The following is a 23,984-nucleotide window of genomic DNA, read 5'->3' on the forward strand; positions in this document are numbered from 1 at the left end:
TCTTCGCCAGTGAACAAGATGTACTGTCATCGTCCCTCTGTATTCACTTCCACAAGAAAGGGCCTTTTTTTTTTTTTTCTTTCTTTCTTTTTATGGAAACCTGCTATTCCGAAAGTCAAAAAGACAATGGTGTCCAGTCTGTCCGGTTCCCACGGTGGCAAGTGGCCATGCCCACAGCTTACATGCACAATTAGGCACGGGGGGCTGTTCTTTACGGCCTCCACAGATCTTTATATCAGGACCCCCTGCCCGTGCCGATTGACAGGATTTCATGGTCGCCCCGTCGCCCAGGTACATGGCGCTGGTTGCTCTTGCTCTGGACCCCATTACTGTCCCTACACCCCCTCTTCTTGTTTGAAGTGATGTATTGAGAGATTGTGCTTGTACAGTTGAAGTTTTGTTCTGGATATACGGCCCTTTTCAAGGCCACCTGGCTTCCTCATACCAGGAGATAAGGACAGATGGTAAAGATAGCGCTTTTGAGGGAAGGGAGCCGTTGTGGATAGTTAACCTTGTTTAAACAGGACGTTGGCAGAGGTGATTTGGAGTAAAGTGTCACTTGTCAATCATTTGCTCTGTTTTGAAATCCCTCTTTCTCTCTCTCTCATCCACAGGGATCTGAGCATGAACAACATCACCCTGCTGCCACCCAGCGCCCTCATGGGTCTCCACTTCCTGGAGGAGCTGTGAGTACGGTTCATTATTTACTACCACGGCAGAATCCCCGCCGCCGCACGTACGCGTCCAGGCCATTTGGTGGCTAAATGACAGCATTGTTCGTTTCTGACACATCACGCAACTGTAGCTCAGCTCGGGGTTAATAAAATAAAAAAAGGGGGGGGGGCCTGGTTGCAGCTGGCCGCGAACTCCCCGGGGGCAGAGGTGACTGACAGGAACCAGTCGCCCGGAATCCCCGCACCGGAACTGGGGCAAGGAGGAGATCTGTACCAGCGAAGAAGAGGGCGGTGGGGGGTGTTCTCCACAGACTCCGCCCTGCCTTTTGTGGGAGTTGTTAAATGGGGAACTCAGGAAATTAAACCGACATCGGTTGGCTCGGGTTCCGCTCTCTCCGTCTAATGAAAGCCTGCCCGGCGAGCCCAGATCCGTCCCCGTGGATGCGCCGTGCCGGGGGGACACATCTCGGATTTAAATGACCCCAGACCACCGGTTGCGTCCAGTGTCCCCGGGTTTAAGTGGTCCAACAGAATTCTGTCAAACCCTTGGAGTCAAGGGGTGACCGATGAAGGAAAAAAAAAAGCTCTGGAAAAACCATTTTCGTGCGGTGCAGTTCTGGTATTTTTGAGCCTCTGTGCTCAGCATGATTGAATGTCGATTAACCAAAGCGTAGCTAATCCGCACTAGTAGCCTTGACCTGGTTGTAGAGTGAGGAAGTGGACACGTATTTCTGGAATGCTGGGTATTTGGGGCAGTCGTCCCACGCCGGTGCGGTTAAAAGTAGTAACAGTGCCTTGGCAGCACGGTAATCACCTTGACTGTTGACACTAGCGCCGTTGCCTACTGTACAAATATAATGGGGACGTTTACGCCCTGCCCCCTCCAGAAGCGTCTGAGATGTGAGAACGCTGCCGCGCTACCGTGGAGGAGTGAGCACGCCACGACCGGAGTGTACAGAAGAGAAGATGAGAGATGAGAGAAGTGGAGACGCGTCTCATTACGGCCTCCTGTAGACCGGTTTCGCGTTGACGCCTCCATGCCGCGTACCAGAAGCAGGCCTGTCGTGGCTGCCACGCAGGAGTTTCCCTTTTGACCGTTTTAGATAAGGCCCCTTTATTTATCCGAGGCGCTTATCTTATCCGCAGCGCCTTACGGTGAGTAATCACAGGGTCGGCCGCCCCGCAGGAGCGCAGGGTGTCGCCTTGTACCGATGCTTGTGGCAGGATTACGTTCTTGAGGATCCAGTTCATCTCAAAACAACGCTGTGTGGCGATGGTGTCTGTGCGGTAATAGTGCCGGCGTGGCGAACATCCTGCTCAGGGCCTTAAGAAGTAAACAGGATTGGCATGTTGTTCTGTCAAAGGGCCGCATCTAGCATGGGGCTCCATTCAGACTCAATCAAGAGCCGGATGGGGCACGGCACGTACGCGGACGCGCACAGATGGCGAGAGCGCTTGTGCACGCCAGGCATGCTGGCTGGCGGCCTGCAGCACGACCCGACACCAGAGAGGCCGAATTCCTCCGTATCGGGATGAGGTCACCCCCCGAAGAACTGGGATACCAGGACGTGCGCGGGGGCGGTTCCCACCGGGGTCGAGCGGCCCTGCGTCTTTTTGCATTCTCTTCAGGAGCCTCTCACGTTCATGCTCGCAACCTGCCCTTTGGCACACACACGAAAACACGCACACACACACGCACACACACAGCTGTGTTGGCCGCTGCGGCGCTGACTTCGGGGAAATGGCGCTGGTGCCTCAGGTCAGGCCTCCGAGGGCACGGATGGGTCACCAGGTGTTTGTCCTCCTGACTGTGTGCTCAGGTGAAGTGAGAAAATCCGGGCGACTGAACCCGTTCCAAAGCCAGGCCCGCCCTCCCGCTGGACGCGGTTTCACCCCGTGTTTCAGAGGCTCCAGAACACGGTGCAAGTCGCAGGTTTTTCCATCTGCCCTCTTTCATACCTGGACCCCTCCCTCGAGACTTGCCACGGCCGTGCCACAAGTGGCACCCCTGTGACGAGACTGTCTCCCACTCAGCCTGGGAGCGGAGGTCCCTCAGAGGACAAACCCACGACTAAAACTATGCTGCTCTCGGAATTCATAGCCAGCACCACCTACACCGTCTCCTGTAGGTTAATGTAAAGCGTAATTGTCCTTTAAAGGGTTCTAATTTATGGGGTAATTAGTGCCTACTGATGATTAAGGGTAATGGTACCATCCTGTACAAATCAATGTTCAATAGACGTTCTGTTTCAATGAAGCAATGGATTTATAGACTTTGCCCAAAACTCCTAGCAGCCGATTGGAATTAGGTCTGGTCATACATCGATTATGGAACCCTGATGGAGTTATACAATGGCCGACTGCCTGTGTTCATCTTCCTACAACTGCACAGTACTTTGCAGAATATTGCAAGCCTTATTTCTGCTCTGTTTAATTGGAATTCTGTGACTGGACTTTGCAAATCCCAACATTTGCAGGCAGAGCTGCCGAGAGCAGATCAGAAACCCTTTTTAGTGATGGGAGTTTGTGTAAGATTGGTAATCTCTGGACCTCAAAGCAACTTGGGTTTTGTTTTGTTATGTAAATATCAATTTAATATGCATGTTTTTTTGCAAACCTGAATTGAATTTGCTCTGGTGGGGATTAAGTTCAGAAGGCAGATTTATCTGCGGAGTAAAAAAAGTATATATATTTATTATGAAGACGTTTCTATGCCGACTGTTATTGATGTGATGTTTGCATTGCTTCCATGCATGATGGCATGGAAGGAGAAAGGAGATTCTCACACTTTCTCTCTGGTCTCTTCGTAGGTGCCTCGCTGGAAACGACCTGACGCACATTCCGAAGGGGGCGTTCGCCGGCCTTTTCAATCTGAAAGTGCTGTAAGTGAATCCTCTCACATGTCTCACGCCCCCCCGCTCCATTTCACTCAAAAACCTGACGTGGGCCCGACTTCTCTGCGCCCGCATACGCATTTTCACTGGGTGCCGACTCCAAGGTCGCCTTCCCGCGGCTGGAGCCCTTCGACAAGTCCTTGGCTGAGGTTCAGATGAGCCACAGGCATCTTTAATTACGGGAATATGCTGGTAATCTTTAGTAATTGGTGTTAAAAGGGGTTAATTTTTGGAAAGTATTGGAAAGCAATTTTACCACCCTGGGGAGAATTGCATTCGAACTGAGCACTCGCAGATCGCATTCTACCTTAAAAAAACCGGGCCCGGTTAGGTGAAGCGCGGTGTCTGCCAAGCCAGAAATCAAAAACACCTTCCACTCCTTGTACTGTAAAACCAAGTGGGCAAGTAACTGGTATTTGGGTGCTGGTGTGGATTTCGGGGGTCTCGGTGGCGGCGAGATGTTGCTTTTTCTCCGACCTCACTGGCATTATCGCGAACTTTGATCAACGAGAAGAGTCCCAGCGAGCTCTTTATTGTGGCGCTTATATAAAATTACAAGAAAAAGAAAAGCAGACCCCTTTGATTTAAACACGCGGCATAATCACTTCCAGTTCTGCTCTTGTAGAATTTTATACCTACATACACATGTTTGGCCCAGCGGCAAGTTTTAATTTATCACCCTGTTTAAGGGGAACATCTGGCTTCTTCTGTGGCACTCATAAAAGTAAATAAAAACCTGTTTGTGACAGAGACCGAATATTGAAAAAGAAAGTGTGCGCGGTAAAAGTAAATTTCCTGTGAAAGTGCCCCGTTTTTTTGTTTTTTTATGAAGCCGTGGGAGCGCCGGGTTGCCGTTTTTCACCGCCATGTCGTTCGTCACATTTAGAGCGGCTGTCGGGGCCGCAGCGGCCCGGCCTGCTTGCCGTGGATTTCCTCTTCTTCCTCCTGACAGCTTCAAAGAGAGATGGGTTGTGAAAGCGGCCTGATCACGGTCGGCCATGTTTCCTCTCCGCGTGATCAAGGATGCGGTCCCGCGCCGTGCCGTTTGTCAGTAACGGGACCGTTTTCGCTGGCTTTTAAGTCGGGGGGGAGGGGAATTGAAGCGTTATCGACGTGCGAGGGGAGAAGCAGCTGCCGGCCTGTCCTCCGTCTGCGGCGTCTCCGAGCGCACGAGCATCTCTGGCGAGTGGGGGTCCGAGTGTGGATCGCGCTCAGGAAGGGCTTTACTGTGCTTAATGGTCAGCTGCAGGAATGTACGGCGTTCCGCGGGCCTGCCGAATGAGCTCACGAATTATTTGTTTGTTTACGTTCAGAGTTGGAGGCGGCGCATCTGTATTTAAGATTCCAGCGCGCTTGGGCAGCGTCCACATCCGACGGCGCGCTGCTCACTTCAGCTGTGGCTTCTGTGCTGGTTACGTAAGCATGTGATTCGGCAGTGGTGGCCTAGCGGTTAAGGAAGCGGCCCCGTAATCAGAAGGTTGCCGGTTCGAATCCCGATCTGCCAAGGTACCACTGAGGTGCCACTGAGCAAAGCACCGTCCCCACACACTGCTCCCCGGGTGCCTGTCATGGCTGCCCACTGCTCACTCAGGGTGATGGTTAAAAGCAGAGGACAAATTTCACTGTGTGCACTGTGTGCTGTGCTGCTGTGTATCACAATCACTACACTTTACACTTTTTGATTCGGGTAGCTTGACACGTTCATGCCGTGTGTTTGCAGTCAAGATGGGATTCTACATTTACCATTATGGCATTTATCAGACGCCCTTATCCAGAGAGAGTCCCCCCCTGAAGACACTCAGGGATTAAGTGTCTTGCTCAGGGACACAATGGTAGTAAGTGGGGTTTGAACCTGGGTCTTCTTCTTCATAGGCGAGTGTGTTACCCACTAGGCTACTACCACCCTACACTTCTAGCGATTGGTGTATTAACTAGTCCGTTGCATCCTGCAGAGGGTGGATCATGGGTCACTCGGGTGTCTAGAATCTTTCTGCTAAACTTTTATTGAGTACAAGATGGTGTAGAGTGAATTACTGCCATTTTACTGGCGTGGTGAAGGGTCAGTACAGACGTATATCTCATGGGAATAACATCGAAGACATTAGAACACCAAAAGGGAGAATATCCATTATATCTGTAGTGACGTATGAAGATTAAGATTGTTTTCACATATAGTCCATGGGGAAGGTGACTGGGGAACACGCCACGCACCACAAAACCTGAAACACAAAATCCAGACTGTTACCAAAACCCCGGAGTGATTCCACTCTCAGCATGACTTTACACCCAACGTTATACTAAACCCACAGCTCAACACCAGAACCTGGAGCCCTGATGCAGGCAAGCCTAAATTGTAAGGCAGGGCAACTGTAGGGAATTAAAGGGGCGTCGCCTGCAGTCAGTGCTTCAGGAAGCCTTGTCAGGTGTGACTGGACCTCGCGGGACCCACCGTGGCGCTTTGACGTGGTACGGCACCACAGTCCTTTAGCTTTTGTCAAAATGTTTTCTGCACTCCATATTTCCGAGGTGTGGTGGTCTCCTCCTTGGACCACGCTACTCTCAGTCCGACACCTTATTCTGCTTTCCCGGCCCTGTACCATGGGCTAGAGGGCAAACCAGGAGCGATCTGTCTTCTCGGTGTTCGAATTATCGTGTTTGTCCGTCTAGACCAGGGTTCATCAGCTCACTGCCCTCAAGGTCTGATGAGGACTGAGATCAGAATGGATTTGAAGTTCAGACTTGAGTAACGCTGGTCTAAACCAAAAAACGAACTGCTCTACTACAGCTAACTGGTGTGTGTTTCCTTGCAGGATGCTTCAGAACAACCAACTTCGACAAGTGCCAAGCGAAGCCCTACAAAACCTGAGGAACTTGCAGTCGCTGTGAGTATCAATAACTACAACTAGCTGGCTTTTACGGCGGAAGGGATAACCTCTCCATCCCTCGCTTCCTCTCCGACTTGATTTCCACTCTCAGTCTGCTCGCTCCTAAATAACAACCATCCCTTCGCTTCTTGATGTTTGGTTTCGGGCTGGTTATGCTGTCGCTCGTGAGACCCGGCCGCAGAGGTGTCAAAAAGGCTTTTTCATTTGCATAAGAATGAGAGCCGGGTGGGGAGGTGGCATGGCTGGGAGATGAGGAAGCGGAGCTCGGCCTCCGGAAACCGCTCCAAACCCATGCGGGGCCTAAAGGGCCCTGAGCTTTGATCAGCGGAGAAAAGAGAGAGGAGGAGAGGAGCAGATAAGGGCCGTGCTGAATGCGGATTGTCTTTCAGCCTGGAATCCGTTGCCTTTTCTCTTAACCCCCCTGCCCCACCCCACCCGTCTCTCTCCCCTGCCCAAACACATGCGGAATATCAGCTGAAGATCACATTAATCTATAAGCATTGTTCGGGGCTCCCGCTCTCCCCCTGCTCAGGTTGGCAGGAGTAACAGAGCGGCCATTGTTGGCGGAGCACATTCGGGTGTGTTGTCGCACGGGGGTATCTTTGGTTTATAGTCGTCAGAAGGAGACAGCTCCTCTTTTTAACGGACGGGGGCTTTTGTGGTCTAAATGCCGACTCCTGAATGGAGCAAAGAAGCTGTACCGGGATGAGGGGCGTGAGTGCCTCATCATTTAGCGAGTGGCAGGATCTGGTTTCTGTGAATTCTAGAGTGACGGTTTGACTGAGGCAAGCAAAGTGCTGTCTGAAAGGGAGATGCAGCCTTAAACAAAGTTACAAAGTAGGTTTGTTTTACACCTCGAGTTGGCTGAGCATCTTCTTTGTCCCCTTCGATGCATTTGAAGGCCCTTGAAGAAAGAGATTTAGCTTTATGATTGGCTTCTGCGGCAATAGGGAGGATTATTGCTAAATGTTATCAAGGCTTCATCCATGTCAGTACCTTGTCCTCAGATTTCTTCTGTCATAGAGGACTTTTATTTGGAGGCAGCTGAGAGAATTATGTGCATGGTCCACGAGGGGTGGCACGACAAAATGCCTTTTCAGGCCTGCACAGAATGGCAGCATTGAGTGGTAAGAATGGCTGCCTGGGTTGACCTTTCAGCACTTTTAGCTGTCCTGAGAGAAACAGATCAGCACCATGTGGCAGCAAGTGAAAAGAATCACACTGTACCATTCAACAAAGCACAAGCCTGGCCAACATAACTGTGGAGCACCAAGAATGAAATAGCCTGAAACTGTAAATGCATAAAGTGCAGCTACATTTACAGCATTTACCAGTCGCCCTTATCCAGAGTGACTTACAATCAGTAGTTACAGGGGACAGTCCCCCCCTGGAGCAACTCAGGGTTATGTGTCTTGCTCAGGGACACAATGGTAGTAAGTTGGATTTGAACCTGGGTCTTCTGGTTCATAGGCGAGTGTGTTACCCACTAGGCTACTACCACACCTACATTTCTGCTTTGCTATATTAATATTTTATCCACCCTCCATGACCCTCTATCACTCAGAAAAAGAATATGTGACATTTACATTCGTGCTGCTGAATCAATGAAGGAGGGATCGGTGTTGCCAGATTGTGTGATCACAGTTTATATTTATCATGGTTTTCTAAAATTCATATATACTAAACTGCAAACCCAGCAGTTTATTTTTTGGTTATGAGATTGCACAAAACACTAGATCTATTTTTGGATGTAATTTGTGTATTAGTTCCAAAATAATGGTTAATTTTGGAACTAAACTGTGTTTTACTTTAAATCACGACACTCATACATATATTCCTAAAGTGATAACCCTGGAATATTATTCTATCAGTATGTGACCCAGACATAGTTATGGATGAAAGTAGCCTGACTTATATTATATTTGTAATTCATATGTAGCAGTATTTGTGGAGTGGTCAAGGTTACAAAGCACTGAGGATTGAACCCCCCAAAAATATTGGAGACGGGCCAAAATGAAATATCATGCATCTTGGGTGACGAGTGAAATCAGCATGACAATATAATATTACACTGCCGAAGAACCTACACTTCCATAAATACCTTGGCCAGAGGGAAAACTCATGTGAACGAGCCAGGGCCTTTCAGGCTTTCGTGTCTGTTGAAATCAGGCTGAGATCGAGGCGTCTAAAGGAGATGTCAGCACGAGACCTGAAGGAAATCAGGCCGGAGAGTTGAAGAGCGGGACCCCCTGAGATTCAGATGCCCCATTTTCCCTCCGTCTTGGTCCAAAACAAATACACATACACAGCACAACTCCGAAACCAGCCGTGAAGGTCAAAATGTGACATACTCCATGTTTACCAAACACTCTTCTGTCAACAATTTCTAGCAAAAATACACAAATTAATTTCTGTGAGGGAAGAATGTGGATGTGATGATAAAGCAGGACAACACACCCGTGTCGAGGGGTGGTCAAATTCCGTAACCCCAGATTTTGTAATTGAAAAAACCTGCAATGCAGATTGAGATAACATGTTTCTCTGTCATATCCACTTGCCGTGTAACGATGACCACAGGCCCCGCCCCACAGTCCACCGCTCACGTATACACACCGGAGCGTGCGGCAGATGTGCCCCTCCCTGGGGAATTTTGATTACCAAAACCGGGCTGGAAATATTCAGCCAGACCACCTTGAGCGCTCAGAGTTGTGCTGAATTATGGGGCCCTGAGCTCCTTGTCTTATAGTTGAGGGGAGCATCTCTTCTTGCAGATGGCCAGCTGCGCTCATCTCCGACTGTCTCTCAACATTGCAAAGAAATTAGCCTCATTGACACTGAAAATATTTAAGTGTCAATCTTGGGTCCCAAGAGGACAGACATACGGAAGACCCATTGGTTTTTCCCATTGTTCAACCATGGTGGTGCAAACCTAGGCCCTGAAAGCTTGTATAGATAAAATTCCTGGATTGCAACCATGATGGATGTTGTTTTTGTCTGGCATGTGTGTCTGGAGCTTGTGCCAACACTCCTTGCCTAGTAGTGAGTAACACACGTGCCCAGGAACCAGACGTTGCAGGTTCAAACCCCACTTACTACCCCTTGTGCTCCATATGGACTGTTGCAGTGATTTATGTGGGGCTTCTTCACTAGTGCAAGGGCAAAGACGGCCTCCTGATTTGACATAAAAGCAAGAACGATGTGCCTGGTGTTTCTCTGTCTCTTGAGGAAGAGAAGCTATCTACACTTTTTGTTGGTGTGTAATTATTTCATTCACCCAGAGCATGATCGACTTCCTCGTTCTTAATGATTTTTTCACTGGCATCCAACGGTAGGTCAATTTATTTATGTAAATCCTGTGGGCGCCTTTGACCTTACACTAGCACCACTTCGAAATTAGTGGCCATGATGCTGTATAGTCCATTTCTTACCATGGGACCAGCTTTTTTGACCAGATGTGATTTTTAGGCATTGGCCCATTCCCAGCTCTACAGTAACCCTGACACGGAAGTGGGATTTTGATGTTATATTTGTAGGACATTCATGTCACTACTGGGAAGAGAGTGGTTGACCACCCCAAAATATCCAGCGGTCAAACTAACCAATAATGACAGACTAGAGATCACAGAGCTGTACACTAGGTGTCTGTAAAATCGAACCATCGAACCATTTCTGCTGATGTTTTTTCTTCTGCAAGTTGTTTTGTGCTCAGCTCCATACTAGAACAACATCCTAAGGGAAACGCTGGAAATGCTGTCATTATTGGCACTCCAGTCCCAGCAGTAATTGTGGTTGTCCTTAGCATCCAAAAATGCATCCTGCAGTCAGGGTGACACACTGAAACATGGAAGAAAGGGATGAAGGTCTTTAGGAGAAACAAAAGTGAGGGTGAACTGGACAATAGCGGTGACATAATGCAGCGGAAGAGTATGGTGTTAAAGCGTGTCAGATAAAATGTCCTCGCTTTACTGAAGTGGCTGTCTCATTCTGCCCGGACCCACTTTCTCTTCCCTTTCATTCAAATGAATGCCTGACACACTCGTCAGCTGCCACCACGCCTCCGCAACAAGCACTTCACTCACATGAGGCAAAGCTTCAAAGCCAATGGGTTGCCAGATCTTTTATACCTCAGCTCATGGGCTGAGTGAGGATTAGTCAGCCTCAGGTATCTCTTCCCCACCTTGGACAAGGGGTTTTGAAGTCTTGACTGCAAGAGCTTTGGGTCTTAGGTAAAAAAAAAAAAAAAGTGTTTGTGCGTGTGTTTTTTTTTTTTTTTTATAGTCCTTTTTTATTATATAAAGAAAGATTTCTATGTTTTAAACAGCTTGCAGTACTGGAAGTAATAAGTAATATTTAGATGTGGCTGCCATTCAAACGTTTGTTCAAAAATCCTGTCCAGACATGTTGTAAATAACAATGGTAGCTGAAATAGCTGTTAATTAATGCAATATCTGCATAAATATAGGAACTTTATTAACAATTAGCCATGAGTTCCAATGGAATGCTGATTGAAGGTCTTTTGTATAGTTAATAAACTATTGAAAATGACATTTTGAAAATGTCCTTTGAATGTCAGTGTAAATGGCATATGTGGTGAAACAAATCAATGTGTGAATGCAAAATCACACGTTTTTGTTATTCATTTTCATTTCACAAGTTCAGAATCCCAAATGACATTAAATGAAGTCAAACCCCCTCAGTTTCCAGACAGCACGTACACACACATACACACAAAAGCCCAAACAGTATAATGTAATAATGCGGTGTGTAATGGAAATCCCATTACAGTGCAGAATGTGCATGTTGTCAAAATTCATCATGGAAAAATATGACACAACAATCTGGTTCTAGTTGTTTCTGAGGAGGACAGCCAGTGCAGCAGTGTAGGCTCAAGTCTGATTAGATGAAGACAGTGTCTTCTTCGGAACAAAGGGTAGAGTGATTTTGAGGTTCATGCCAATGTCAGCCATTCAACAGGCTCCATAAGCAGGCCTGGCTGCCGGATATGTTTAGTCTTTGCAGACGAGGAGTCACCCTTCACCCCCTCCGCTGCAACGTCTCGTAAATCCTGGTGCTGAGCAGAACTATGGGCAGAAATAGGAAATAGTTGTGTATGCGGACGCCTGTGGACATCAGTCAGATGAGAGTAAAAATATATATACGAGTGACCATCGACTGATGGGAACGAGGGGTGGAGCTGGATACTTCTGTCCTGGCCAATGCAAACCATTCCTTCTCACACCTGGCTTTAAATGAAAAGGATCCACATTCATCTCAATCCTTTGAGTTTGACAACCAGATACCTTCTGCTGCCAGAATGTGTGCGATTGAAGTTGAAATTTTGACATTGATAAAGGAGAACTTTCTTTCTTTCTTGTCCTGAATCTTGAGTTTGATTGTGCGTTTATTCTATTTCAGCCGACTGGATGCCAACCACATATCCACAGTTCCCCAGGGCTGCTTTGACGGCCTGGTATCCCTGCGCCACCTTTGGCTGGATGACAATGCGCTCACGGAGGTGCCAGTCAGCGCCCTTGGCACCCTCTCCTCCCTGCAGGCAATGACCCTTGCCCTCAACAAGATCACACACATCCCCGACCGAGCCTTCGCCAACCTGTCCAGCCTGGTGGTCCTGTAAGTGAGCATCAAACCATCCAAACACACCCGCACCGAACACTGGACTGGAGATTATTTATTGAATGGGAAGGGAGGGGGAAGGGGGGTTGGGAAAAGGAGGGGGCGTGAATCCGGGATGAATGAACAGGACATTCCAGAGTTCAGTGCTGACAGGTGTTGACAGCCTTTACTTCTGGAGGATATCCTGAGAGGGAGACGGGACCTGGAGGCCAGTGTGGGATTCTGCTGGGCTTCTTTACATTCATGCCTTTCTGTAGAACATGAAGAATCAGTAATTAGCTTCCATAGACATATGGACCATAACATTATGACTGTCTGCTATTGAGTAGGTCCCTGACCTGTCCCGGCATAAACTACACTAGACCTCGGATCTGATGTGGTGTCTGGCACCAAGCATATGCTTTACGTTCTGTAGGTTGTAAGGTGGAACCTCCATGGAGCCAACTTATCCATCCCTCAGATCTGGAGAATTTGAAGGCCACAAACCATTCTTGACCCATATTCTGATGAAGTGCACTGGCATCAGAGAAAATAATTACCATGAAAGGATATACTAGGTCTGTAACAATGTTTAGGTTGGTGGTGTGTGTTAAGGTAACATCCCCAGGGTTTCCCAGTAGAACATCCTGGAAACATTCCCTGTTGCCCGTTGGCCAGGAATTGGGAAGAAGGGTTTGCTGACAGCGGCTTGATGACAGACCTGATGTCTGTTGAGAGGTAGAGGGCTCTGTGTGGTGTGCTAATGTAGCATAGCCGTGTAGCGTTTGGTGATAATTACACCGTGACCGGGCAGTTGGTCGGCATGCGGGGGCTCCGAGGAAGGAAGCGCACAAGGCACATTCCCCACTCAGGGGCACAAATTATCCCAACCCAGAGACGGGGAACGGAGCTGGACTCTTTCCTGGTAAACTCCTGCCGCCACAAAAGTCACGGTTGCCCGGGGGCATCCGCTGAAAACCCGGTCTGGGCTGGATCCTCTGCTCCCTGCCCATCCCGCTCTGGCTTAGACTGCATTTTTCGGGAATACGGTGCATCGCTCGTTCCACTCATAAGCCTACATTTACCATCTACTCTTCTAAACACCCTTTTTAACGCCAATAGAGCACCCTAAATTCCCAATGCCAGCACAGGGACCAGGACTGTGCTACTGCTGAGGCCTGGCTCTGAAAGGAGCTGAGAATGAGAGAAGGCGAGTGCTTTGAGTGTGTGTGTGTGTGTGTGTGTGTGTGTGTGTGTGTGTGTGTGTGTGTGTGTGTGTATGAGCATTCGTTCTTCCCGAGAGGCCGTCAGGGGGAACACCTGTCACGACTCCAGAGAGATATCAGTCGCTCACTTATTACAACCGAAAGATCGAGTGTTGAAGTTTCTGCTGCGGGGTAAACTGAAACCACACCGGGCCGCAAGGCACCTGACGTCCACGACCGATGGATTTAATGTCACCGTGAATTGAGTTTCAGGAAGAAGGGGTGTATTCTTACTATTTTTACAGTTAGCGTCGTAGTTGAAAAAGCTCTTATTTCCTCGGCAGGATACGCCTGCTCCGCTGGTAGGGGCACCGCGCTCCCCCCAAATCACTCCAAACCGGCTGTAATCAGACGCAGCGCTTCCCGCTTTTGATCTCCCCCGTGTTCTATACAGTGCCACTAATTTGCATGTAACGAGCAGAGCTTGGGAAGGAGAAGGGGGCATTTGGTCCGACATTCACCCCCATAGCAAGCCCTAAGCCCTCCCCCCCTCCCACACTTCCCCTCTGCCAATCAGAAGTGCCGTGCTGGGCGTGTCCATGTGACTGTTCTCTTTGCGTTCCTCCGCAGGCATCTCAATAACAATAGAGTGCGCTCCCTGGGAAAGCAGAGCTTCGATGGACTCCAGAGCCTGGAGACTCTGTGAGTTGACCTCTCATTAACATGCTGAAAGTGGCATTTAAAAAAAAAAAAAAAAAAAAAACACCACCCCACCACCCCTGCTCCTTTCCTTTCAAGCTCCCCGTCCACCCCCCACCCTTTTCTTTCCCTCCATCTCGCCCTCTTAGAACTCGCGCCCTCGCTCCGTTATTTTTCCCCCTGTGCAACATGTCATCTTGGTTCCTGTCGTGTGGAGTGGGGAGCACATTTATCCACGCCATGCGAGTCCGGATGGCCATCCAGATGCATCAGAGGTTGCTTCTCTGGTTTTAATGTAGTGCTTGCGTGCCCATTGGTCGTTTGCTGAATCACACATTCTCCTGAATGTTTAAAAGGCACAAGAGCCTCTTCACGCTGTTTATTGATTACGGTTATTCTTTGATACACTTGTGACTGGTGGATTAAGGCCAGGGCTCCCTGTGCAGCGTCACAAAAGGAAAGGTATTCCTGCTTCAGAGGGCCACCGCCACGGTCCCCTGCCTTCGAACCCCCAGCCCCCCAAATCTGTCACACTAATGGAAGCAGATGCTTGGATTGCGGCGGCATATTCTGCACCGGGAGGGGGCTCTGTCCGTGCCCAGTGGGAGACCAGCGCTGGCCATGTCAGAGGAGATCTATTCACCTTCTGGGTGAGCCATTAACCCCAGCGTCCAGAGGCTCCATGTTTACGTGCCACCTGGGGTCTCCATGTTTAATATGCAAAATCTTAAATCCTTCATGGGTTCCAAATTCAGTGTAAGGTTGATTTAGGCACCCATGAATATGACAGCTGCTACATGATGGATTACTATGCGTGGTCATGGGCTGGAAATGTTCATTATGCTTTGTAGCTGAACCGCAAGAGAAGTTCGAGTATGCGAGCGTCGCACATTTGGAAAAGTCGAGTCTCGTCTGCATCTCGGTGTGTGGCCTCGAGCTTTGTAATAATTACCATCGATATAGTCCGGCACATGTTCCCCCAGTGTTTTCACTGTAATGCTGAGACAACCTCTTGGCAGGAAGGCAACAGGAGGCCTCCCCGCCCTGCCAACCTAGCTCGACTTGGTTAGTCGTCTCCGGCCTTCTGCAGCTTAAAGGCTCGGGGACGAGCAGAGATGCACAAATTAGTCCCGCGTCGCCGGAGGGCCCGGTTCACATTGAAGCAATTTCAATTTAATGCTATTTTCACAATCTGGAGAAGTTTGTTCCACTGCGTTGACGCCTTGGAAGTTCGGAGCGCATTTGGCCAAGCAGCGAGGCCGCGGTAAATATGGCCGCCGCGCAGAACCACCTGCGCCTCGGAGAGGGATCGCTGAGGGTAATTGAAAGCAGGCGAAGGAGCCCGAGGAGCGCAGCGCTGATGAGACGCCTGGAATTCAGCGCCGTTGTTCTACAACGTATTTGCAGAGCATCTATTTGGTAACGAAAAAGAATACGTCCGAGGGTCAGCGGTTGACACTCGCTGGCAGGAAGTGCCTCTGTCGTTACACTCCACTTCTTGCCTTCCCAGAATGCCTTGCGATACATTCAACAGGAAGGCTGACGTGAACGCCTTCATGTGGGGTCGTAATCGGAGCGCTGAAACCGTTGCCGTAGACGAGTTTACAAACAGGAAGTCCGCTTTGTGAGAAGTTCTTCCGCTGTTTACTCGACTCGCGGGAGAAACTGTGACGGAGCGTTGTTTTTGGCGAATGACCCCTGCGTGGTGGATTCATTCATGTCCAGTGTCAGAGGAAGGTGAATGCTTATTTCTACACTATAATAATGAGCAAAGCACCCTTTGTCAAATAAACAAATGTGCATTGTGCCAATGGTCTCAGTATATAAAGGCACAACTCATCATTGAAAAGTGCATTTTGCCATTCAGTGCAATCATAAGAGCCGCACCGAGTCATGATTGTAATCGTGTCTGCTTCCTTTTTGTCTCGCAGAGATTTGAATTACAACAGTCTGGAAGAGTTTCCCATGGCAATCAAGTCCCTCAGCAACCTGAAGGAGCTGTGAGTAGGCCACCAATCCCGGCCATGCCGTGTCCAATGTGGTCCTTTTAACCGTATTCCGTTTGCAGGGGCTTTCACAGCAACAACATCAAGTCCATCCCCGAGCACGCCTTCATCGGAAACCCATCGCTTCTGACAATGTAGGTTCCATCAGTAACTATGCCTCTTACATAAAGCATTATAGAATGATATTTTATGCAGCATTCGCTTATTGCCCGAACAGTCCGCAGGGCTTCAAACCTTTTTTTGTTGTGTGATGTTCTGTGGATGATTTTTGCACTTCGTCTCGGTGGTCTGTCCTGAGTCGTAACTCAAAAAACAGTGAGCTTTGTAATTTTCAGGTTCCCTATCATAAATCATTTAGCCTTATGTATGCAAAATGTCTGAGCCAAAACCACAACATATGTGGTGCCTGGTGCCTGATTTATTTCTGATAGGATAAAGTGTTACGCTGTGTAATACTCAGAAATGTCCTGTGTTTTATGTCTACCACTAATAGCAGTAAAATTTAATAACATGAATATTCAGCAACAGATGTTTCGGGAAAAGTTTTTACCATTTTCATTTATTCATGTGTTTTTTTTTTTTTTTAATGGATAAAATGAAATTCACAGGTTTTATTTCACAATGTTTTCACATCTTAGCTTTGGAGTGCAAATAGTTCTCTGATTCCTGTAAAGCGTACAGAGCTCTCACAGTTTTGGCCACTGTACAGCTCAGACCCCATCTTTGATCGTCGCTGGTGGCTGCCACCTATTTCCAACTGCATGTGTGTTGGCTACTGGAGTAATCCCTGCTGGAGTCGGTCCTTCTGGTCTTCAGGGTGCTCTGTGGAAATGAAAAGCCTTAATGAAAAGCTGGGCCCTACTGTCCTCTGAGGGCTCCGGGGAGATAAACTGAGCCCCGTTTCTCGATACCAAATACCAGAGAGGACATGAAGTGCGAACCTAAAGGAGCATAGGGATTAACAAATGTTCTCAAAGATGCTGCAGGCCTTGTGTGTGTTAAGTAATCAGTGAGAGGTCTGTGGTGTCCTAACATATGCTCCACGCAATTCGATTCAGGTCAGTTTAATGTGAAATTATATAAAAAAAAAAAAACACTTACCGTTTTGAGAAACTTTGATAGGAAGCAACAGCTAACTGGACATACATAAAAAAAAAAGACATTTTGATTGTACTAGTCTCCACAGAGCTGTAATTTTTCTTATGCTATATTATGTATATGACATTTAACTGGTTTGCTGAACTTCAATTAAATTAGGATTTAACTAACATTTAGTAATGTTTTTACAAACTATCTTTGAAATGGGAGGTTCCCATCATTCTAGATCAGGGCTCTAGAGCCGGCGGCGCCTGCTGCTCTTTCATCCTTACACTGCGGCTCCCTGTGGTTTTGGAAAATAAATAAATAAAATGACCTGTATTATATTTTTATCCATATTTGTTTTTATTGTAGTTTGAAATTTGAAGATTGTTGTGATCTCGTAACTATAAATTTGCAGTGTTTTGTCTCTCCAAATTGCTCAAGCCATCGGCTTCTACGCGCATATTCGTGCTGGTAATAAAATGCCGTAAGAAAACAGCGCTCTGGCTGCGTTGAGTGTTGAAGGTTGCCGACCCTTATTCTAGATTTACACACTTTCCTTTCATTTTCCGTTATTATTCCCTTAATGTGAACTTTGTTGTGGACTTCTCTGAACCACCGCTGTTACCATGCCAATAATGAAGATAGATAATGAGTTTTTCAGTTCAGATTATTGAATGGGTGAACTATTAAATCAATCTTTTATAAATTGCTGGGGGAATATGCCCCATACTGTGTTTCAAAATAGATGGTGCTGTCCCAATAATATATTGCTTGCATTTTAGGAATGGGTGTAACTTCTTCATCTAAACCAAAAAAACTCCCTGGGTGGTAGACATGGGGAGTGTGAGAGTCTTGCTTCCAGTTGGGGTCTACACCTGTTCATTTTATGTCCCAACAGATACTTCTATGACAACCCCATCCAGTATTTTGGTCGATCGGCATTCCAGCATTTGCCAGAACTTCGAACGTTGTGAGTGAGGTCATCCATATTTTCTTTGTATTACACAAAACCCAGCAGAATGTGGACATGTGTACTGGCAGAACATCACAGAGCTTTTAATAAATGATTTCCAAAGTTTGACCCTCTGTTCTTCCTGTGCGTACCTCTTTCTCCAGATCTCTTAATGGCGCTGCAGAAATGACCGATTTCCCAGATCTCTCTGGCACGAGAAGCCTGGAGAGCCTGTAAGTCTGCCGAGCCCATGGCACAAAAGCCCTTTGTAGCAAACGATTTATTGTCATTACTCTCCATCGAGCCAATATTTTTCCACCCATATTTGCTTTAGGGGCTGTAAATACTAACTAATATTCAGTGGCATTACCTCCAAAACGAGGCGGGATGGGGATTTAAATTCTTATTTGTAACTGCTTGCTGTTTTAGTGCAACTGGAGAACCTGCTTTTCTAACCCGCGTACCAGCAACATGGTGGCATGTAAAAACTCACACAAGAAGAGCCAGCATAACACGCTCCTCTGTGTTAACGAAATATATTCCGCGTATTTGAGCGTATACTGCGTTCACGTTATTTGCGAACAAGTGTGTGCTGACGTTTGTGTAACTGTGTGACCATACCCTTGGTTTTAATGCCCTGGTGTGACCTCGCCGCAGCACCATTACCGGAGCACGCATCACCTCGCTGCCTGCCGCACTGTGCGAGCAATTACCCAACCTCCAGATTCTGTGAGTCCACACATTACACCATTCCCACGGCTGATATTTATTCCAACCTCATGCAGGAAAACACGCTCATTTAAATGGCCTCTGGTGGTCCGGGGTACATGTTGAATTTCAAATCAAATTGTTAATAACTGTTTTTTTTGGCCGGCCAGTAAAGGAGTGTCTGCGGGCTGAATATGTTGTCTGTGATGTGGCATAATTGTATGCTGACATCCGTTTGTAGGGATTTATCATACAACCTGATCCAGACGCTGCCCAGTTTCCGAGGCTGTGACAAGCTTCAGAAAATGTGAGTGCTTCAGGATAAAGCGAACCAAACCCATAACTTTGAAATCTGTCCACCTTGTGAGGTCACTTTTCAAAATTTGTTCTTTCCCCACAGCGACTTACACCACAACAGCATCCATGAGCTACAGGCAGCCACGTTCCAGGGCCTGACATCACTGCGGTCCCTGTAAGTGTAGCAGGGGAGCCCAAGGCATGACAACGTCTCACGGGGCCGACGTGTGTCCCGTAGACCCGCTCTCGGGCCCGGTGCCCACCCTGAGTCACATAAACAGCATTCACCTCATGTGCACACACGCTCCAGAGTAACTCCCATTACTACAGTTCGCTTCCAGTTTTACTGCTCACCGTTGTTTCAGTCCAAAGCGGCGATTCAATTAGCTCATTAGCTTAGCATTAGCTAGCGCGCTATAGCAACAGGATACGCCGAAGTACGGCTTTATCTGCAAAAGAAAGGCCCCGAGACTTTAATCAGCGCCTGTGTATGGAAACGTCCTGACAAGGTTGTGAGAAACACAATCTGGCAGCAGTTCCCGGTTCAACGCCGGGCTGCGCTGTACGTGTAAAGCTAACTCGCCAGACAAACAAACACTTTGTCCTCCTGTTTATGTTCCTTGCGTCTTGTCTGACGTGGGTGGCCGCGCCGGCGGCAGGGTACCTACAGTACAGTAGTTTGCGTGCTACGCTGTCAGCTCCCAGGCCAAAATATCTGACGCATGCTGGCTGTAGGGTTGCCACGTTTCATGCAGAAAAAGACCATAGCGGGGCCTTGCCATGTCACAAACCAGTGGAGGTAAATCATTGTTCTGAAACCATTGTCTCAATATAGTAGTACAAGTAATATTTAATATTTGAAGAACTTTTATTATAAATAATATAATAAAATTTTAAATATGTGTGTGTGTGTGTGTGTGTGTGTGTGTGTGTGTGTGTGTGTGTGTATATATATATATATATATATATATATATATTCACACACATACACAATTTTACACTATAGAAAAATATGCATTCTTAATATAAAATTATATAAAATATACAATAATAAAATTGTAAAATATAATATAATTATAAAATACAGGATGTTTATGTATTTTAAGGGATGTGTGGCAAACCTTTTTGGATTATTTGGATGCCACCACCAAATATCCACCTCTGCCATGAGGATGTTTGTCTAGATCATTATAAGTAGTCTGTAAACCTGGTCAAGCCCGTTGAATCCCTAGTATGGCTACATTACATCCACATCCACACACATATTCATTGGAAGTTATGGAGACTGGCCTAGTCCCGGTTCGAAGCAAAGCACCAACCCCACACACTGCTCCCTGGGCACCTGTCATGGCTGCCCACTGCTCACCAAGGGTGATGGTTAAAAGCCTGTAAGCCTTTCCAAATTACATTAGGTTCATTTTAATTTGCATTCCAGAACATGTTCGCAGCTGGATGTGAAGAAATCAGCCTAGGCCAACACCTGCTAGCACATGGTGGCTAACATGGGTTCAGCCCCGGTGTTTGACTGGTGGGGAGCATGGTGACCCGTAGCCAGACCACATTAGGTATGCTGTCGCACTTGGCTGCCCGGTGAGGAGCTCCAGTCCACATTCCCAGCACACGCATGCAAAGCTGCACTGAGAGTATTAAGTTACTGGCGAGAGGACCTGAAAGAGTGCACGTGTCGTTGCCGGCACTCACCCTCTACGGAGTTCGGGGAAGGACGAGGGGGGGGTCAAACCTGAAGTAAAAAACCTTCACAGTGTAGTCCTTAAACTAAACTGCTGCACCTTCCGAGTCCTTTACTTCTCTACTAAAAGCCTTGACCCAGCCCCTGACCTTTTGTGGCTTTTCACCAGACCAGTTTAAAGGTCCATCTGGGACACTTTGAGGTCACAGAATCACAAACAGGAAATTAAACATGTAATGTTTGGAATCCGACATTTGATCCCCAAGAACCCCAAGAAAACGTTTCAACACTCAAACTTGCACAACTTGATATTGTGAAAGTGAAGTGATTGTCATTGTGAAACACTGCAGCACGGCACACGGTGCACACAACGTCCTCTGTATTTAACCCATCACCCTGAGTGAGCAGTGGGCAGCCATGACAGGCGCCCGGGGAGCAGTGTGTGGGGACGGTGCTTTGCTCAGTGGCACCTTGGCGGATCAGGATTCAAACCGGCAACCTACTGATTACGGGGCCGCTTCCTTAACTGCAAGGCCACCACTGCCCCACAACTTCAAAACCTCATAATCCTCAGTCCAACATTTCACAAGTTAACTTTAGCATCTGAGTTCAGGTTGTTCTGTGCATCCCAGCATTGTTCTTGTCATTGCAGAGGTGCAGGACTAGTGGTTTTAAATTCTTTTATGTTTTATCAAGCTCTTTTCATAATAAATGGACTGGATCCGAGTTTGGGGAAAGCAAGGAATCAAACATATCATCCAAGTGATAAATTACATAGTTTCCATGTTGAATAATGGTCTTCTTTTCTTTTCAGTGATGCGGCACAGTGAAAGGGTCACAAATGGGGGCAGTATATTATAGACTCTCATGTCTCACTCCCACTAGGGTTTACAGAGTTACAAAGTCAGGGTAGTCTTATCTGGTCCAGAACGTCATTACAGAAACGTTTGTGTGACTCTCCCGCGTAAGGAATATTGATGCTTTTTGTTAGCAGTGCGAATGAAGGATGGCGATACAGATGTGTACAAGCTCACTAAAACAGCCGTCATCTCGGTAACATGAAGTTGCTTTTAAGCTGATATTGCACATGTCTTGAATTATATGTTGGGAAAGGAATATTGCATTCTCGCTGCACCAGGACTACAATGCTGGGATCTATCAACTTGTAAATCAAGGTATCTAAGGACCTGTCAGATTAAATAAAATACTGACTAAAGAAAACCTTTGCTCATTTTAGAGACCTGGCCTGGAACCAGCTTGGATCGGTGGAGCCCCTGTCCTTTTCAGGGCTGCCAGTACTGACAAAACTGTGAGTTTAGCTTTATACCCTGTCTTTCGTCTGCAGATGAGTGATTTTTCACACACCGCTAAATCCCACAGAAGCTGCCATTTGCAGCAAAAGAGGATAGCCTAGTGGTCAGGCATGTTATTGAGTATTTTTTCATTTGTTGGGGGTTGGGTAGCTTGTTGGCAATGTTGTCCAGAAAGCCAGAATTTTGGCACTTTTTCCAACAATACAGCAACTGTAGTACAGTAAAGTGAAGTGATTGTCACATGTGATACACAGCAGCACAGCACAAGATGCACACAGTGAAATTTGCCCTCTGCATTTAACCCATCAGCCTGAGTGAGCAGTGGGCAGCCATGACAGGCGCCCGGGGAGCAGTGTGTGGGCACGGTGCTTTGCTCAGTGGCACCTCAGGGGCACCTTGGCGGATCGGGATTCGAACCGGCAACCTTCTGATTACAGGGCCGCTTCCTTAACCGCTAGGCCACCACTGCCCCAAAGTAGCAGTAGTACACAAAGCTGCAATATGTGAATGTGCAAAATCTATTGTGTATTTAATTGTGAGACAGGGCCTTCAGTTTGTGCTGGGCATCTTTAATATGTGCTGTAGCTATTAATAGCACTAATTATTTCTTATATTATTCCTTCTGTCTCTGTCCACAGTGATCTGACCTCCAACGAGCTTACTACTTTGCCTGTGGAGGGTCTGCATGGCCTCACACACCTTAAACTGTCCGGAAACGAGGGCCTGCAGGAACTTCTGATGCTGGAAAACTTCCCCAAACTCAGGTGCACAGTGCTGAACATGCCTTTGATACCCCTCTGATAGCTTGATATTAAAGGTCTGAGGTGATTTTGAATTCAGGTCATTCTGGACAAAACAAGGTGTTTAATTATAATTTTATCATTTAATCTTATAACTGCATGTATTTTACATCGCAAGTCTATTTGCATTTTGAACATATCTATAATATTAGTTTAAAATCTATTATATATCTTCTTCCTTTCACAAACATAAACACACAAATGAAGATTCTATTTGCAAATGTCATCTAGTACAATGAACACTGTTCATAATTTTATGATTGCATTTCAGAGGGCATGATGGTATAAAACCACCCCCTGGATGAAGAACAACATTACATACGTATTTACTTTGCATGCTGGAGGCTGTAAAATAATCCATGAAAATAATCTGTTCAAATCAAAAGAAAGTCCGCAGTCGGGTTATGTATAAGAAGGTGTATACTGATTTGTTCTTGTTTTGTTGCTGGACATTTCTAGGGTGATGGAGATGCCTTATGCATTCCAGTGCTGTGCTTTTGTGTCTTGTGATAAAGTCCCCATCCCCTGGGACAGGGAAGAGAACAGCAGCAATGACTTTGGCAGGAAGGACGTCATGGTGTCTAACCAAGGTGAGCAAGGGACGCTTGAATGCATGAACTTTGCTGTAAAAGAGGAGGAGGTAGTGAAATGACTCGCTAAATCTCTTTGGAACTTCCATCCAAGAAGATCATGATCTCGAAGACTTTCTGCTGGACTTTGATGACGAGCCCAAGTCTCACCACTCCGTCCAGTGCTCCCCGGCACCAGGTACACTCCTCCATTAAATAATTATCTTACAGCCAAATAAGATGAATTTTCCTGCCATTCCTTACCTTGCAAAAATGCAACAATCTCTATGGTTAAAGATCTGCCTTTAAATGCATCTGCCTGTAAAAGTTATGTTTCATTTTGAGCCTTATCCTGGTTTCAATCATATTTGTGATGTTAGTACAGTTTCTTTGTTGGGAAATTGGTGTCCTGCAGCCTATATACTACAGACATCAATGTCATGTAAATTACATTTACATCACATTTACGGCATTTATCAGACACCCGTATCCATACAATCAGTAGTTACAGGGACAGTCCCCCCCTGGACCAGTTTAGGGTTAAGTGTCTTGCTCATGGACACAATGGTAGTAAGTGGGGTTTGAACCTGGGTCTT

At 47.0% G+C, this 23,984-nt stretch overlaps 1 protein-coding gene across 3 annotated transcripts in view; it reads left to right on the forward strand.

The window, feature by feature from the left end:
* LOC114764668 (leucine-rich repeat-containing G-protein coupled receptor 5-like) overlaps nt 1-23,984 on the forward strand; it is a 45,839-nt gene that overhangs the window by 18,158 nt on the left and 3,697 nt on the right. Inside the window, exons 2-17 of one of the 3 annotated variants that reach the window (XM_028954476.1) lie at nt 615-686; nt 3,485-3,556; nt 6,379-6,450; nt 11,869-12,084; nt 13,902-13,973; nt 15,902-15,970; nt 16,039-16,110; nt 17,958-18,029; nt 18,176-18,244; nt 18,669-18,740; nt 18,961-19,026; nt 19,120-19,191; nt 21,944-22,015; nt 22,658-22,783; nt 23,279-23,409; nt 23,504-23,587. In XM_028954476.1, the coding sequence (XP_028810309.1) occupies nt 615-686; nt 3,485-3,556; nt 6,379-6,450; nt 11,869-12,084; nt 13,902-13,973; nt 15,902-15,970; nt 16,039-16,110; nt 17,958-18,029; nt 18,176-18,244; nt 18,669-18,740; nt 18,961-19,026; nt 19,120-19,191; nt 21,944-22,015; nt 22,658-22,783; nt 23,279-23,409; nt 23,504-23,587 (1,409 nt within the window). The remainder of the gene's footprint in view (nt 1-614; nt 687-3,484; nt 3,557-6,378; nt 6,451-11,868; nt 12,085-13,901; nt 13,974-15,901; nt 15,971-16,038; nt 16,111-17,957; nt 18,030-18,175; nt 18,245-18,668; nt 18,741-18,960; nt 19,027-19,119; nt 19,192-21,943; nt 22,016-22,657; nt 22,784-23,278; nt 23,410-23,503; nt 23,588-23,984) is intronic. The other 2 variants (XM_028954477.1, XM_028954478.1) reach the window with 2 other exon arrangements.

This window comes from Denticeps clupeoides, chromosome 15 (genome assembly GCF_900700375.1).
Source record: "Denticeps clupeoides chromosome 15, fDenClu1.1, whole genome shotgun sequence".
In the NCBI taxonomy this organism is placed as follows: domain Eukaryota; kingdom Metazoa; phylum Chordata; class Actinopteri; order Clupeiformes; family Denticipitidae; genus Denticeps; species Denticeps clupeoides.